Below are 13,057 nucleotides of genomic sequence, written 5' to 3'. Positions count from 1 at the left end.
CAAATAGAATAATTAGTATATTATATATTAAAGCAAAAATAGATATGCAAAAAGTAATCAAAAGGAAGATGCTTATTAAGCTTTAATCAATGAAGAGGCTATTGTGCTTCGAACTTTACGCATTTTTCTTTTCGCTTTACAAAAGAACATATAAGTTAAAACAACCTCCACATACACATACGTAGATTATATAGCCTATGTGGAGGTGGTTTATAGTTTGAAGGTAAGTAATTTTGCTTGGAATAACAAAATATCAAAGAGTAAAAAGGAAAATAAAAAAAAAAAAAAAAAAATGAATTACCATTTTTCGCTGAAAAAGCAGGAATTGTTCGTCGACATAGACATGAACAATGAAAGAATTGAAGGAGGTACCAATATGAACATATCCCTCTATATGCCTATATATTATTTGTATGATGAAGAAGATTTTAATAAGAATAATTTCGACCTAAAAAACATAAGAATTCGAAGTCCTGTTAACAAGGAAGTCCATGTAGAGGGGGATGTGTGTGCAAGGGATGATACAAGTTCAGAGGATAAAGAAAGTAAAGAAAATAAAGCAAATATGGCTAACATAACAAATATACCAAATATAGCTAATATACAAAACAAAAAAGACAACTCATTCGAAAAAGACTTCAAGGAAGTACCTTTAGAAGAGGACGAATCGTACATAAAATTTAGACGCAGAAAAAAAGAAAAAAAGCTCTTCGTTATTCTTCAAATTCCGCATAATATTCATTCCAGTTCTTATCAAGATATAAAGATAAATGGAAAGGAGGAAAAAAGATATTACATAATATATAACAGTTCATCTAATAATAATATACATTTTGAAGATAAAAATGCAGTAATACCCTTCTCTGAAAAGAATAAAGGCCATAATTACAACTACAACATTTTTCAAAATGGAATAAGAGATAACCCCCATTGGTCAGAATGGAATATAACCAATGGTGAAGAAACAGCGGCGAGAGCGGCGAGAAGGGCAAAATATAAAAAAGAGAAAAAAAAAGGAAAAAGAAAAGGCTCACCTTTTAAGGATGACAACTGTGTGTTCAATGGGATGGCACTTACACAACAAAATGGGTTCTTGAATGATTACCAGAGTTACCAAGGACTTAGGAAGGAAGAACTAACAGAAGGGGAGTACTCCAGAGTTAATACGCATAGTGAAACAGAAGATGAAAGCCGTGAAGAGGAATGCAGTGAGGAAGAAAGTGGTCAGAGAGAACGATGTGAAGGCGAACAAGGTGAACAGGATAACAGGCTACAAGATCCCCCTAGTGGTTATGGCTATACATACCAAAAACGTGAGCAGGAGAACTACTCAGATAAGGGAATAACTCAGTATAATCCCAGTGAGGGTAAAAAATATCCTTCGTTTTCCTTTAATCATAAATCTAAAAAAAAAAAAAGAAAAAAAAAAAAAAAAAAAAAAAGGGGAAGGAAAACATATCCCAGGGTGATATCATAGATTTTATTTCCTTAAATAAATACATTGGTGATAATTATTTAAAAGAAAACAATTACATGTTCATAGGAATGGATGAAGAAATATTCAACAAGGAAAAAGAAAAAAATTATGCTAATTTAGAAAACTTTTGTAATAACAACGATATTGTTATAATAGAAAAAAGAGAAGAATATAATATAAAGATTGATATAAATATAAGTTTGAGTTTTCAATTTTTTAATTTGAGTTCATATAATAATAAAATATATTTTAAAAAAAATGAAAATACACTTATAACGGTGCAGAATTATTCGAAACCAAATACTTGGTTTCCTACTTTATCCAAAATTGATAGTGTTTATTCAAAATGTTATTGGGATATACTATTTAAAACTCAAAATCCTTATTTTGTTATATCGTCAAACAGCTTAATAGACATTTATGAAGAATTTGGAAAAAATTGTTTTGTTTATAAAACTACTAATAAACAGGGGAAACTATTCCCTGATCAAGTGGCTTTGTTCGCTGGAGATTTTAACTTTATTCATTTAAATGATTTAAATTTTAAGGATTTTCAAAAAATTAATTATGATTTTTTATATAGAAGCGAATATTTTTTGAGAAGTAACAAAATATATTCCTTAGAACACTATGGCAAGATGAAAAATAAGGACATATCGAATAGGGGTGGCTTTAGCAAAAGCAACTACGATATTACGAAAACAGGAGGGGAGAGTAATAATGGTTTTTCACAGAAGCAGCGTAGTTCTACAAGTTGTATGAAACGTACGTACAATCAGTTGTGTAAAAAATATTATGAAGATTCCGATGGGACTAGCGAAGGGAAGGACGATATCTGCGGCAGGCCAGGAACATGTGCGCATTATGACGATTATGGAGCCAATCGCGAAAGTGAAAATAAAAACAAAAGAATGAAAGAAGCAAAGGAGGTGAAAGAAGCAAAAGAGGTGAAAGAAGCAAAGGAGATGAAAGAAGCAAAGGATGTGAAAGAAGCAAAGGAGGTGAAAGAAGCAAAAGAGGTGAAAGAAGCAAAGGAGGTGAAAGAAGCAAAGGAGATGAAAGAAGCAAAGGAGGTGAAAGAAGCAAAAGAGGTGAAAGAAGCAAAAGAGGTGAAAGAAGCAAAGGAGGTGAAAGAAGCAAAGGAGATGAAAGAAGCAAAGGAGATGAAAGAAGCAAAGGAGGTGAAAGAAGCAAAGGAGGTGAAAGAAGAAAAGGGGGTGAAAGAAAACCCGCATCTTCTGTCTGCCGGAGAGACGAAGAAAGAAGATGACAGGGGAGGTATAGACAAGGATGTGAACAGCTGCAGAGAAAAATCAGCAGACCTGTTAACTAACCATCACACGTCAAAGGAAAGCTTCGCACAAAAAGTCCACACGAGATATGAGCGTGCATTAAGAAACAAATCGAAGGAAGAATATAATTGTTATTATGAAAAAGTAAACAATCAAATTGTTCCAAATATTTATGCCTTTTCAACAAAGGATTATGAAAACGAGTTGGTATATTCTAATATTCACATAGGGTATATCCTAAAATGCTTCATAGATATAAGCAAAGAATGTTTTCCATATGATAATTTAATAATATTATTTATTCCTTTAAATTTTGCGAATTTTGAAAATTGCTATAATTCAGAAAATATTGAATGTTCTATTAATTCACATACATATGATGATATGAAAAATGGGTATAGTATATTTGCTAACAGTAATATATTAAATAGTAAAATCGCTGAGCCATATATTTACCTAAAGAATAATAAATATTTTATATTTGGCAATGTAATTGTATTTTCTACTTACATTTTACATAATATATATGATATTTTATATAACATAAATATATATAGCTATAAAATTATACTAGCAGAAGGTATATTATCCCTATGTTTTGATTATTATGTATATTTAGTAAAAAAAGAAAACATTTATTTTATATACATGCTCAAATGCTTTATTTTGCAAAAGTTTATTGAAAATATTCTTGGTACAGTAGAAATGAATGTCATTTTTTATGAATTACGCGAGAGGTACTGTTCCATGGTTGAACTTTTTGGTGATGTAAATTTATTTCACTATTATGATATGGCAAAAAGTGGTTCCTCATTTCCATTAGAAACTGTATTAACAGATGAAGTAGCCGATGCTCATAAATTTATTATGCATTATATGTTTAATAACCTATATTTTCTCAAATGCTTCTTATGTGTCAGGATATTCTTTAACATTCTGAAAAGCTTCCCCTTTTGTAGCTCCATATATCAGTACTGTTTTTCGCTCTTTTTTTCGTACTTTAAGAGTAAGAAGAAAGTTATCAATGCATCCAAGTTTTGGAAAAAGGTAATAATGAGAGCGGGCCAAGCGTACGGGCTTGGCTCGGCAGCTGGGCGGTTTCCTCAGCCCGTCTATGCTATTTCATCGTGTTGTACAGTGTTATGTGTTTTGCTTTTATGTGTTTCGCTTTTATGTGTTTCGCTTTTATGTGTTTCGCTGCTTATTGTTGTGCTCCTAAGTGTTATGTTGCTAGATCTTCCGCCATTATATACTGTGCCGTGTTGTGTTACACCGCTTTTTTTTGTGGTAATCTTATCCCCGCTTCATATACTTCTTTTTTCCCGCTCTGCTGGACTTACCCTTGTTAGGTCTTCAACGAGTGCACGAGACGATACATTGAAAGCTACAAGCAATTGCCAAAGAATAAATTTAAAATGAAGAAAGTAGACCTGATTATAAGTCCAAACGAATTAAAAAGTGACGAACATGAACAGTTCCAACTATTTGAAAAATACTTTTCCTATTTTTTTAAAACATACATTAAAGGGTATGGGGTAGGTCAGTATATACTAGCATTCAATGTACACTTACAAAGAAAAGGAACATCAATGGATAATTTTAATTTTTTGGTAAGTCAAAATTCAATTAATCCATTTAGTTTTGTTGATGAAAAATATCAATCTAGCTATTTTCTTGCAGATATATCAGCTATGATTATTTATAATTTACTAGAATTAAATAAATATGTAGACTTAAAAAATAATATAAATGAGTTTTCTACATATTATACCAATAAGAATAAAAAAATGGTAATGCAAACGTATCTTGACAAAATATATTTTGAAAAATTTGTTGAAAAGGCATGCTTAAACGAATTTTATAATAACATAGAAAGAAAATTTTTAACATTTTTAAAAAAAAAAAATCATCAAATAGATCATTTTTATGAATATCCAGAAGAAGAATTTAGTAAAAAAAGTCAAAAACTTCTAAAGAAATATATCATAAAAAAAAAAAGCAAAAATTTTTTTCAGCTAGGTAGTAACCTAGTCAAGACTCTCAATGATCTCAACCAACTCATGCATAAAACAAATGTTAACAAAGGTGCTCTTTTCAAAAAAAAAGAAAAGATCAGTTGTTACACAGGGGAAGAAGACGTTTCTAAAGAGATAGGGACGTTACGTGTTAAGGCATACTCCGTAAAGAATTCCAATTTGATAGTAGCCCCTGCGAAGGGAGTAGAGCCCGATATTTTGAATAGGATAAAAATTGAAAAAAGTGAAAATAATGAAAAAACTGATAAAGACGAAAAAAACGATAAAAAAGACATTAAGAACCCCTTCGAAAGGAATTTCTTAATCGAAGTGGATATCAATAACAACGAAGATAAGGAAGACAACAAAATTAAAAGGAAATTAATTTATAAAAATGAAAAAAAGACAAAGAAAGAAAAGAGAAAAATGAAAAGAGAAAAAAGGAAAAGAAAGCAAAAAGGAAAAACAGCAAAATTGGATGTATACAAGGCGGAGCAGTACATATCAACAGTAAAAAAAAGAGAGCGGAAAAAACAAAAAAAAAAAATACTCAAAAAGATACTCAAAAAAAGAATAAAAAAAATTAAACGTATAACATGCAGAAAGGAGTCAAGGACAGAAAGATTAACTAAGTACATGAAAATAAATAGAAATTATGTTCTGAGGAAAAAAAAAGAATTAATTAATTTACCGTATGCAAATTTTGACAGCTTAGATCTTATAGGAAGAGATGGAAATTTTTATCTTGGTTTTGGATATGCCGGTTCAGAAGATCTAATACTAAGCACTGGAAAAGGTAATCTGTACAATAATATAATTGCTTTTCAAAAATTTAAAAATTGTAATTTACAGAAATTGAGTGAAATTTGTATAGACAAACCTAATATATATGAATACAACACTTCTCCATTTTACACAAACTGTATATACCCTCAGTGGAAAACGGTGTTTCGTCTGTACTATTACTTATTGCTGCTGAACAAAATTCATAAAAAGAAGAAATTATTGAGCGATTCCAACTTATCCACAATGAAAGATAAAGAGATAAATATTTTTGACTATGACCATACCAAGGACGAGGAACGAGTGTGTGATTTGAAAAAAAAAAAAAAAAAGAAAAAAAAGCAAAAGAAAAAGAAGAGGAAAAGAGAGCGACAAAATGAGCATCAAAGTGAGGAGCAAAATGAAGAAGATAAAAAAAGAGGGGAACAAATGAGAATAAAGGATGAAGTGGATAAAGTTGATATAATAGGGGAAACTAACGAACAGCCTGTTTCTTCCTGTGAGCGCGACAATACAAGCTGCATGTATGATTATGATGATACGTATAATTCACGTACTTGTGAAAATTCAAACATTGTTGAGAACAAGTTAAAGAAGGAACAACGAAACAATTTTAGCATCGTTATCAGGGAGAATGAAAAGGATGAGGAAAAGAATAACACTCTTCGGTTGAAAGTGAAGAAAGAAGAGGAGTACGAAAGGAATGAACAGGACGAATCAGAGAAGAATGAAACGAAGAAAAGATTGAAAAGGGGGGAAAAAATACAGAAGAAAAGAAAAAAGGACAAGAAACACAAAAGGGACAAGAGGTACGAAAAGGACAAACAACACAGACTGGACAAAGAATACATAAAACACAAGATGGAAAAAAAGATGGAAAAAAAGATGGAAAAAAGGATGGAAAAAAAGATGGAAAAAAAGATGGAAAAAAGGATGGAAAAAAGGATGGAAAAAAGGATGGAAAAAAGGATGGAAAAAAAGATGGAAAAAAAGAAGGATAAAAAGAAGGATAAAAAAAGGAAAAAAGAAAAGTTGAAGGAACGGATGAAAGAAAGGATAAAAGACATGTTGATGAATAATAAAAAATACGTTGGTAATTACCTCAACACGTACGTGTCCAATAATATACCATTATCTGTTGATGAGAATAAGTTTTTCTTTTGTTATTTAAAGATAGAAATAATAGAAGATGATGGAATAAGAGTAGTTAAAAAAAATTTAGTTAATAATATAACACCAACTAGGTTTAGTGTTAATGCTAGACCAGAAAAGGGAAGGAAAAAGGTAGCTTTTAAACATGAATCATTATTTGCAAACAAAAATGAAGAATACACATCTATTATAAATTCTGTTGATAAAGGAATAGAAAATTATGTGAACAGAACTGTAAAATTTATAGGAGTTACTAATGATAGTGACAAATACATGATTGAATATTGTAAACAGAAAATTTTAAAAAAAGATAAATCCTTGTTATGTTTAGATAACAGAAAACTAGTTGCTCGAATTTGTAGTAAAAATAAAATTCCTCTCTTATGGATTAGGGTAGATAATGATTTTTTTATTTTAGGAAGAATTAGAAGAACTCAGAGTGTTAGTATGTGGGTACAGCAACTATTTAATGACAATAATATTTTTTCACAATTAGAATCTTCTTTTGCCTTAGCCTTTATTCCCTTTTTTTACCTGAACAAAAATGTAACTACCCATTTTGGTGAGTACAAAAATAATTATTCTTTGCATCATGATAATATCAACAGTATTATTAATAACAATACTATTAACTCAAATAGCAATATGAATAACCACAGTGGTGCCAACTACAACGAAGAAGGGAATAACAATCATAGAAGTATGAACCAGGGTATTGATAACAACGAGGAGGATGCAGGAGCAGCGTCTATGCAATTTATAAATTCTGTCTTATATAATACACAAAATAAACATAAAAAGAGTAGCTTTCATTTTGGCAATATTGTTACCGATGTATCTTTAAATAGTGGGATGAATAACGATATTATGAATAATGCTCCATTTAACTTAGAAAAGGAAAACAACGAAAACAAAAGGAATCTGCTAAATAATGGTGTTGTATCAACTACTTTAATTAACGACAAAATTGTAAGTGTACACAGAAAAAAGAAGAATGCATTAAATAACATTCTCCATGTTAATTATAACCAAGTGACAAACTTTGATATAGAAAATAATAATGAAATAGATAATAATGAAAATGAAAATACTACGTATAACCAAATTAGAAATAATAACATGAACGATGGTGTAAACAATAATAAAGGAAAACTAGCTAACCAGTTTCAAAATGATGCACAGAGTGACTTACTTAAGATATATAATTATACTACTCAGAGTAGCAGTTCAGGAAGTGGTTCCGATTACTTAGATTGTAATTTCACTACTTCTACCATCGATGATTTCAATGAACAAGGAAACAATTCCGATAAGAATTACTCCTCTACTAGCTACAAAAAAAAAAAAGTTTATAAAAAGAGATGGACAAGTAATATATCAGTTTCTAATATACCAATAAATGTAGAAGTCATTAAATGTTTATATAAATCTATCATTTCAGATTACCTACATTATTTAGTAAAAATTAGATGTATATATTCTCTATGTTTTATTCATAATAAATATATTTGTACACAGAAAATTGTACAGAATTTATTTTGTGAGTATTTAAGTTATTTTCATGAAAATAATTTAAATCAGAAAAAATTTATGCATGCATTTTATATCACTTTATCACTTTTAAGAAATAAAAATAATAGGACGCCAAAAATTATTCTTTTCTTACTTATTCAAAGATGTGCAAACTTTGTGTATTCTCTAAATCTGAATGATAAGTATAATATAAAAAGGGATTTACAAAAAACAGAGCAAGACACAAGAATGAAATGCATCCACCTTTGCTCTTACAAAAATGTAGGTAGTTCAGACGACCACTCGGTTAAACGGATGGTTAAGCAAGAGGATAACTATTCGGACGGACAGTCGGTTAAACAAACGGTTGTCCATTCAGACGCAGTGCAGTTATCAGGACAGCCCTACGAAACTTTGTTACCCCTTAGGCCTTTGCTTTCCCTAAACAATATTGGCAAAAGTTATGATAGCATATTAGGTAAAACAGAATATAAACATACGGACGGGAGTGCAAATGTCCGTGTAGATGCACATGTAGATATATGTGAAGATACCCACACAGAGAATAATGAGAAGGGGAAAACAAGTGGGCATGTATATACCCCTCCTCACGAGCATGCGAACGAATTACCCAACAGGAAAACTACCGAACAAAACAAGAAATCAGGCAGTGGAAACGGCTGTGGCAACCCCATCCATAGTAACAACTTGATAGATAAAATTGCAAAGCTAACGAACTGTTACACAAGCGATAAGTACAACCATTGTACATGCATTACTTATAACAAAAAGTGTCTGAACTGTTCAGAAAATATGACACCAAAAAAAGTAGCCTTCAAGCAGAGAAAAATTATTTACGACAAAGACTTAATTATTCAAAAAGAGGAAGAGGAGGATATAAAGATGGTGTTGGAATGCCTAGGTAACATTAAGTTTAAGAAGGAATACACCTCGTGCAGGGTGAACAGTATGTTTTCATCAGCAAAAGATCATAAATGGTGCAGCAAGGAGCATTTGTTTTGTGAATATCTTTCAAGCGTAACAAGAAGTAGAAGAGGTAACATCGCTGGTAATAATAACACTGGAATTGATGCTACCAATAGTGCTTCTGCTAACACTTCTAATAACGTGTGGAATCATCCGTACCAGTGCGTTAAAAAAAAGAGGAAAAAAAAAAAAAAAATTATCATGCGTATGACTTCTTCGATATTAACATATATGATGATAAAAAATTACAAAATCATTTTTTAAAATTAAGAAAAACGAAGAAAGAATATGTGGAAGAGTTGATAAATTTGATATATCTAATTTATCAGTTAAAAAAGTTATCCCCATATTTGCCCATATCTGATTATATTGTCATGCTCCTATTTAGATCAATTAGTCGAAACAAGAATTTACTCGACAGATTTAAGGAAAAAATGTATTTAGAAAATAAAGAACATTTTGATTTTTGTGAGTACCTACCGAATAGTATCATTCACTCAAAAATAAGTAGTTATATATATCCAAAAAATGCATCATTTTTTTTGATGGAAATTTTGCGAGCACTTGTACATTTGATACTAGAGGGGAATATTCGTATATTTCAAATTTTTTACAAATCCACAGAAGAGGCATATGAGCAAAATGATAGCTTCTCCATAATGCATGGAGGTCTAAAAACATATCTTGAGCAGGACCAGAAAAAAATTTCTCAGAAGAGATTATTCGATAACTTCCCAAGTAGTAACAATCCTACTGACAAGAAAAGCGAAAATAATGGTATCAAGAAGGGGAATATTTTTCAGTTTTCAAATAACGGAACAAAGAGAACATTTTCAAGAGACTGTCAACATGAGGAAAATTTCTTTTTTGCCTCTACATATACAAATTATATAGAGAGGAAGGTTATATGTAGCCATCTGTTAAACATACATACCGCTCTTCAATTTTGTTATATAATTATACGAAAATATAGTGACTGTGAATTAGAAATGTTAATATGGAATAATTTTTATCAAATCCTTCTAATATTTCAACAGAAATACCCTTTTTTATTTTTACCCTTTTCAAGAAATTTTGATAAATATTTTAAAATATATCAGAAAAGAAATTATACTGTTTTTGAATTTTATTATTTTCTATATGGTTTAAGTGAAGTAAACGAATTTGAAAAACAAAATTTAAGTCAAGACAAAATAAACATAACACAAGAGAATAACAGATATAACAAAATAGACACTAATGAATATGTGCATAATTACAATTTACAGAATATTTTTAATAGAAAAAGTTATACTCACTTACTTTCTTCTTTAAAAAACAGATCTATAGTAATTTATAAATATACTATTGTTGGTTACATAAAATTATTACATATTCTGAAGATAGTAAAAAATGCAAATAAATTAAGAAAACATTTTATTCAAATAACTTATATAAAACGTATGGTTAAATATATCAATCATTTTTTGAGAACACTAATTGTTAATGCATCAAATGTAAATGTAAACTATTTTAAAAATTCTATTATATATGACTTGAAAAATATACTCATATTTTTATATGGGTACGGTATCCCTCCCTGTTATTCCAAGGAGTGGCCCCGGATCTACAAGCCGCACTACTCGCAGTAATTTTTTCTCTCATTTTCCAGCGTTAAAAGAGTTTATGCTACAGCGTTTGTAGCACTTTGTTTATCTGCTTACGTAACTCCTTGCCTACCTGCTTAGACATATAATTACTCACATTTACTGGTACCCACCCTTTTTTTTAGGCTGAGCAGTATCTCAAGCAAAGGCGTCCAAATAAACGACCTAATAAAATTCTTGCGAACATATTACGACAACGAGTAAGTTTAACAAGTTCCATATCGTATTGAATAATTATTTATAAAGAAGATTCATCCAAATTGTACAGATGTTACTTCCATTCGTTACTTTTTTGTCAACCATGTATGGCATTTCCCCCCCTTTATGCTTATATCCTGAATTGTCTTCTTTTTTTTTTTTTTTTTTTTCCCCTCACGTTATATTTCTTCTTCTCACTTTTTTTTCCCCTTTTTAGTAAATTACTGGAGTGGAAAATAGTTGCCTCGGAATTCGTTAATATTTTGAAAAATATGAAGGAGCTTGAACTGTTTGTAGACAACCCAAACACATCACTACGTAATTTCAAGTAAGACATTTGAAATATGCTTATCATATAATGGGAAAAGTTCTGCACCCTCCTGAGATGTGTTAATTGCGCTGTTTTAATATATATGAATTGTGATGATGTATGCATGCGTACTTTTATATAATATATATGGATATGTATACTTACACACATACATACGTACGCTTCTTTGTATACGCTATAATGCATTATCCCCGTTCCTCCCTTCATTTCTCCTCAATAGCTGCGCCAAAGAAAACACATGGTTAGCGTTGATCAGCGCCAAGTTAAGAAACAACATTTATAAATTACCAATGGACTTGAAAAGAGATATAATCCTTTTATTAAAAAATATTCGCTTAGTGGATATGTACCTAGGTACTAATCATTATGAATATATTAATAATATTTTTACGGTTTGTTGGTTTATAATTGTAAAAATATTTCAAAATTATGAAAAAAGCAAGAGAAATACTTGATTTATTTTCCCTTTTCCATTTCCCCCTATTTTGTCACAATGTCTTACACGTGTAAATATACATACATATAATCATATTTTGGTACATGTTTATATATACATATATGTATATTTCTTTTTTTTTTTTGTTTTTTGTTTTTTTATTACGTTGTATGTCTGTCTTTTTTTTTTTTTTTATGTGTATGCTTATGATAACTCATTTTTTAAATGAAGAACGAAATGCATTTTCACATTTCACATTTTTCATGTGGTATGTCTTTTATATTTTATAAAGGAAAATTAACATTTTAAAACTCAGATAAGTTATACTAAATTTTAAAGAGTTAAATTAATTTATTTTATCTTTCCATTAAGAGCTTAGAAATACAAATAATGAACATGCTGTTAGAGGGTGCCCATGCTTCTGGTAACGAGGAAGTATATATATTTTTTCCTGACTGGTGAATATACTGTATTGCAAACAGATTAAGCAGGAGGATTGTGCGTACGTATATATACGTACGTACTTACGTATTATATATATATATATATATATATATATATATATATATGATAGCATTAGGGTAAAATTTTCGATAACCTACGAATAAAACAAATATAGTGCCTGGTAAAGATAAATAACACATTAGCAGCTACTACTTACGTATAAGATGATACAAAAAAAAAAAAAAAAAAAGAAAATATGGCTTAAAAATATTTTAAAATAAAGAGCTGAAATAAAGAAACAACCGAATTCACTATCTTTGAACCATGGAATATGACCCCATTTATAACGTTATTGTTATTTACATATATATATATATATATATATATATATATGTATTTGTATGTATATCTCACCAGTATGAACATTATATCATTTCATTTATTAATTCCTTGTGCGTATCATTATCACTAATAATCAGGATGTTAATTATTACAAGATGTTATTTTTCCCCTTAACTTTTTTTTCTTTTACACACCATTATTCTCTATAGGGCTAAGTTTATATTCTTATAATTGTAGCCAAGCCCATGCCCTTAATATTCCCACTCATTTACTCAGCCTACTATACATTTTTTGTTCATCCTGTTATTTATTTTTTTTGACTTTAACTTAATGTTAACTTAAAAAGTAATTTAAATTTTAATTTTTATTTACTCTATTTTTCATTTTTTGCATTTTTTATGTTTCGTTTTTTTTTTTTTTTTTTTTTTTTTTTTTTTTTTTT

General features: G+C 29.7%; 1 protein-coding gene across 1 annotated transcript; it reads left to right on the top strand.

The window, feature by feature from the left end:
• Positions 1-292: 292 nt before the first annotated feature.
• MKS88_001025 (bromodomain protein 6) lies at positions 293-11,848 on the top strand (the record flags this gene model as incomplete). The annotated part of the gene is made up of 7 exons (XM_067219679.1): positions 293-1,367; positions 1,478-3,816; positions 4,119-9,379; positions 9,490-10,845; positions 10,990-11,064; positions 11,280-11,390; positions 11,614-11,848. The coding sequence occupies 7 exons, from the start codon at positions 293-295 to the stop codon at positions 11,846-11,848; spliced, it is 10,452 nt and encodes a 3,483-aa protein (XP_067075391.1).
• Between the last annotated feature and the right edge of the window lie 1,209 nt (positions 11,849-13,057).

The sequence above is a fragment of the Plasmodium brasilianum genome, chromosome 3 (assembly GCF_023973825.1).
Source record: "Plasmodium brasilianum strain Bolivian I chromosome 3, whole genome shotgun sequence".
NCBI lineage: Eukaryota > Apicomplexa > Aconoidasida > Haemosporida > Plasmodiidae > Plasmodium > Plasmodium brasilianum.
The sequence above is the reverse complement of the archived record's forward strand: the minus strand, read 5'-3'. Positions and strand labels throughout refer to the sequence as shown.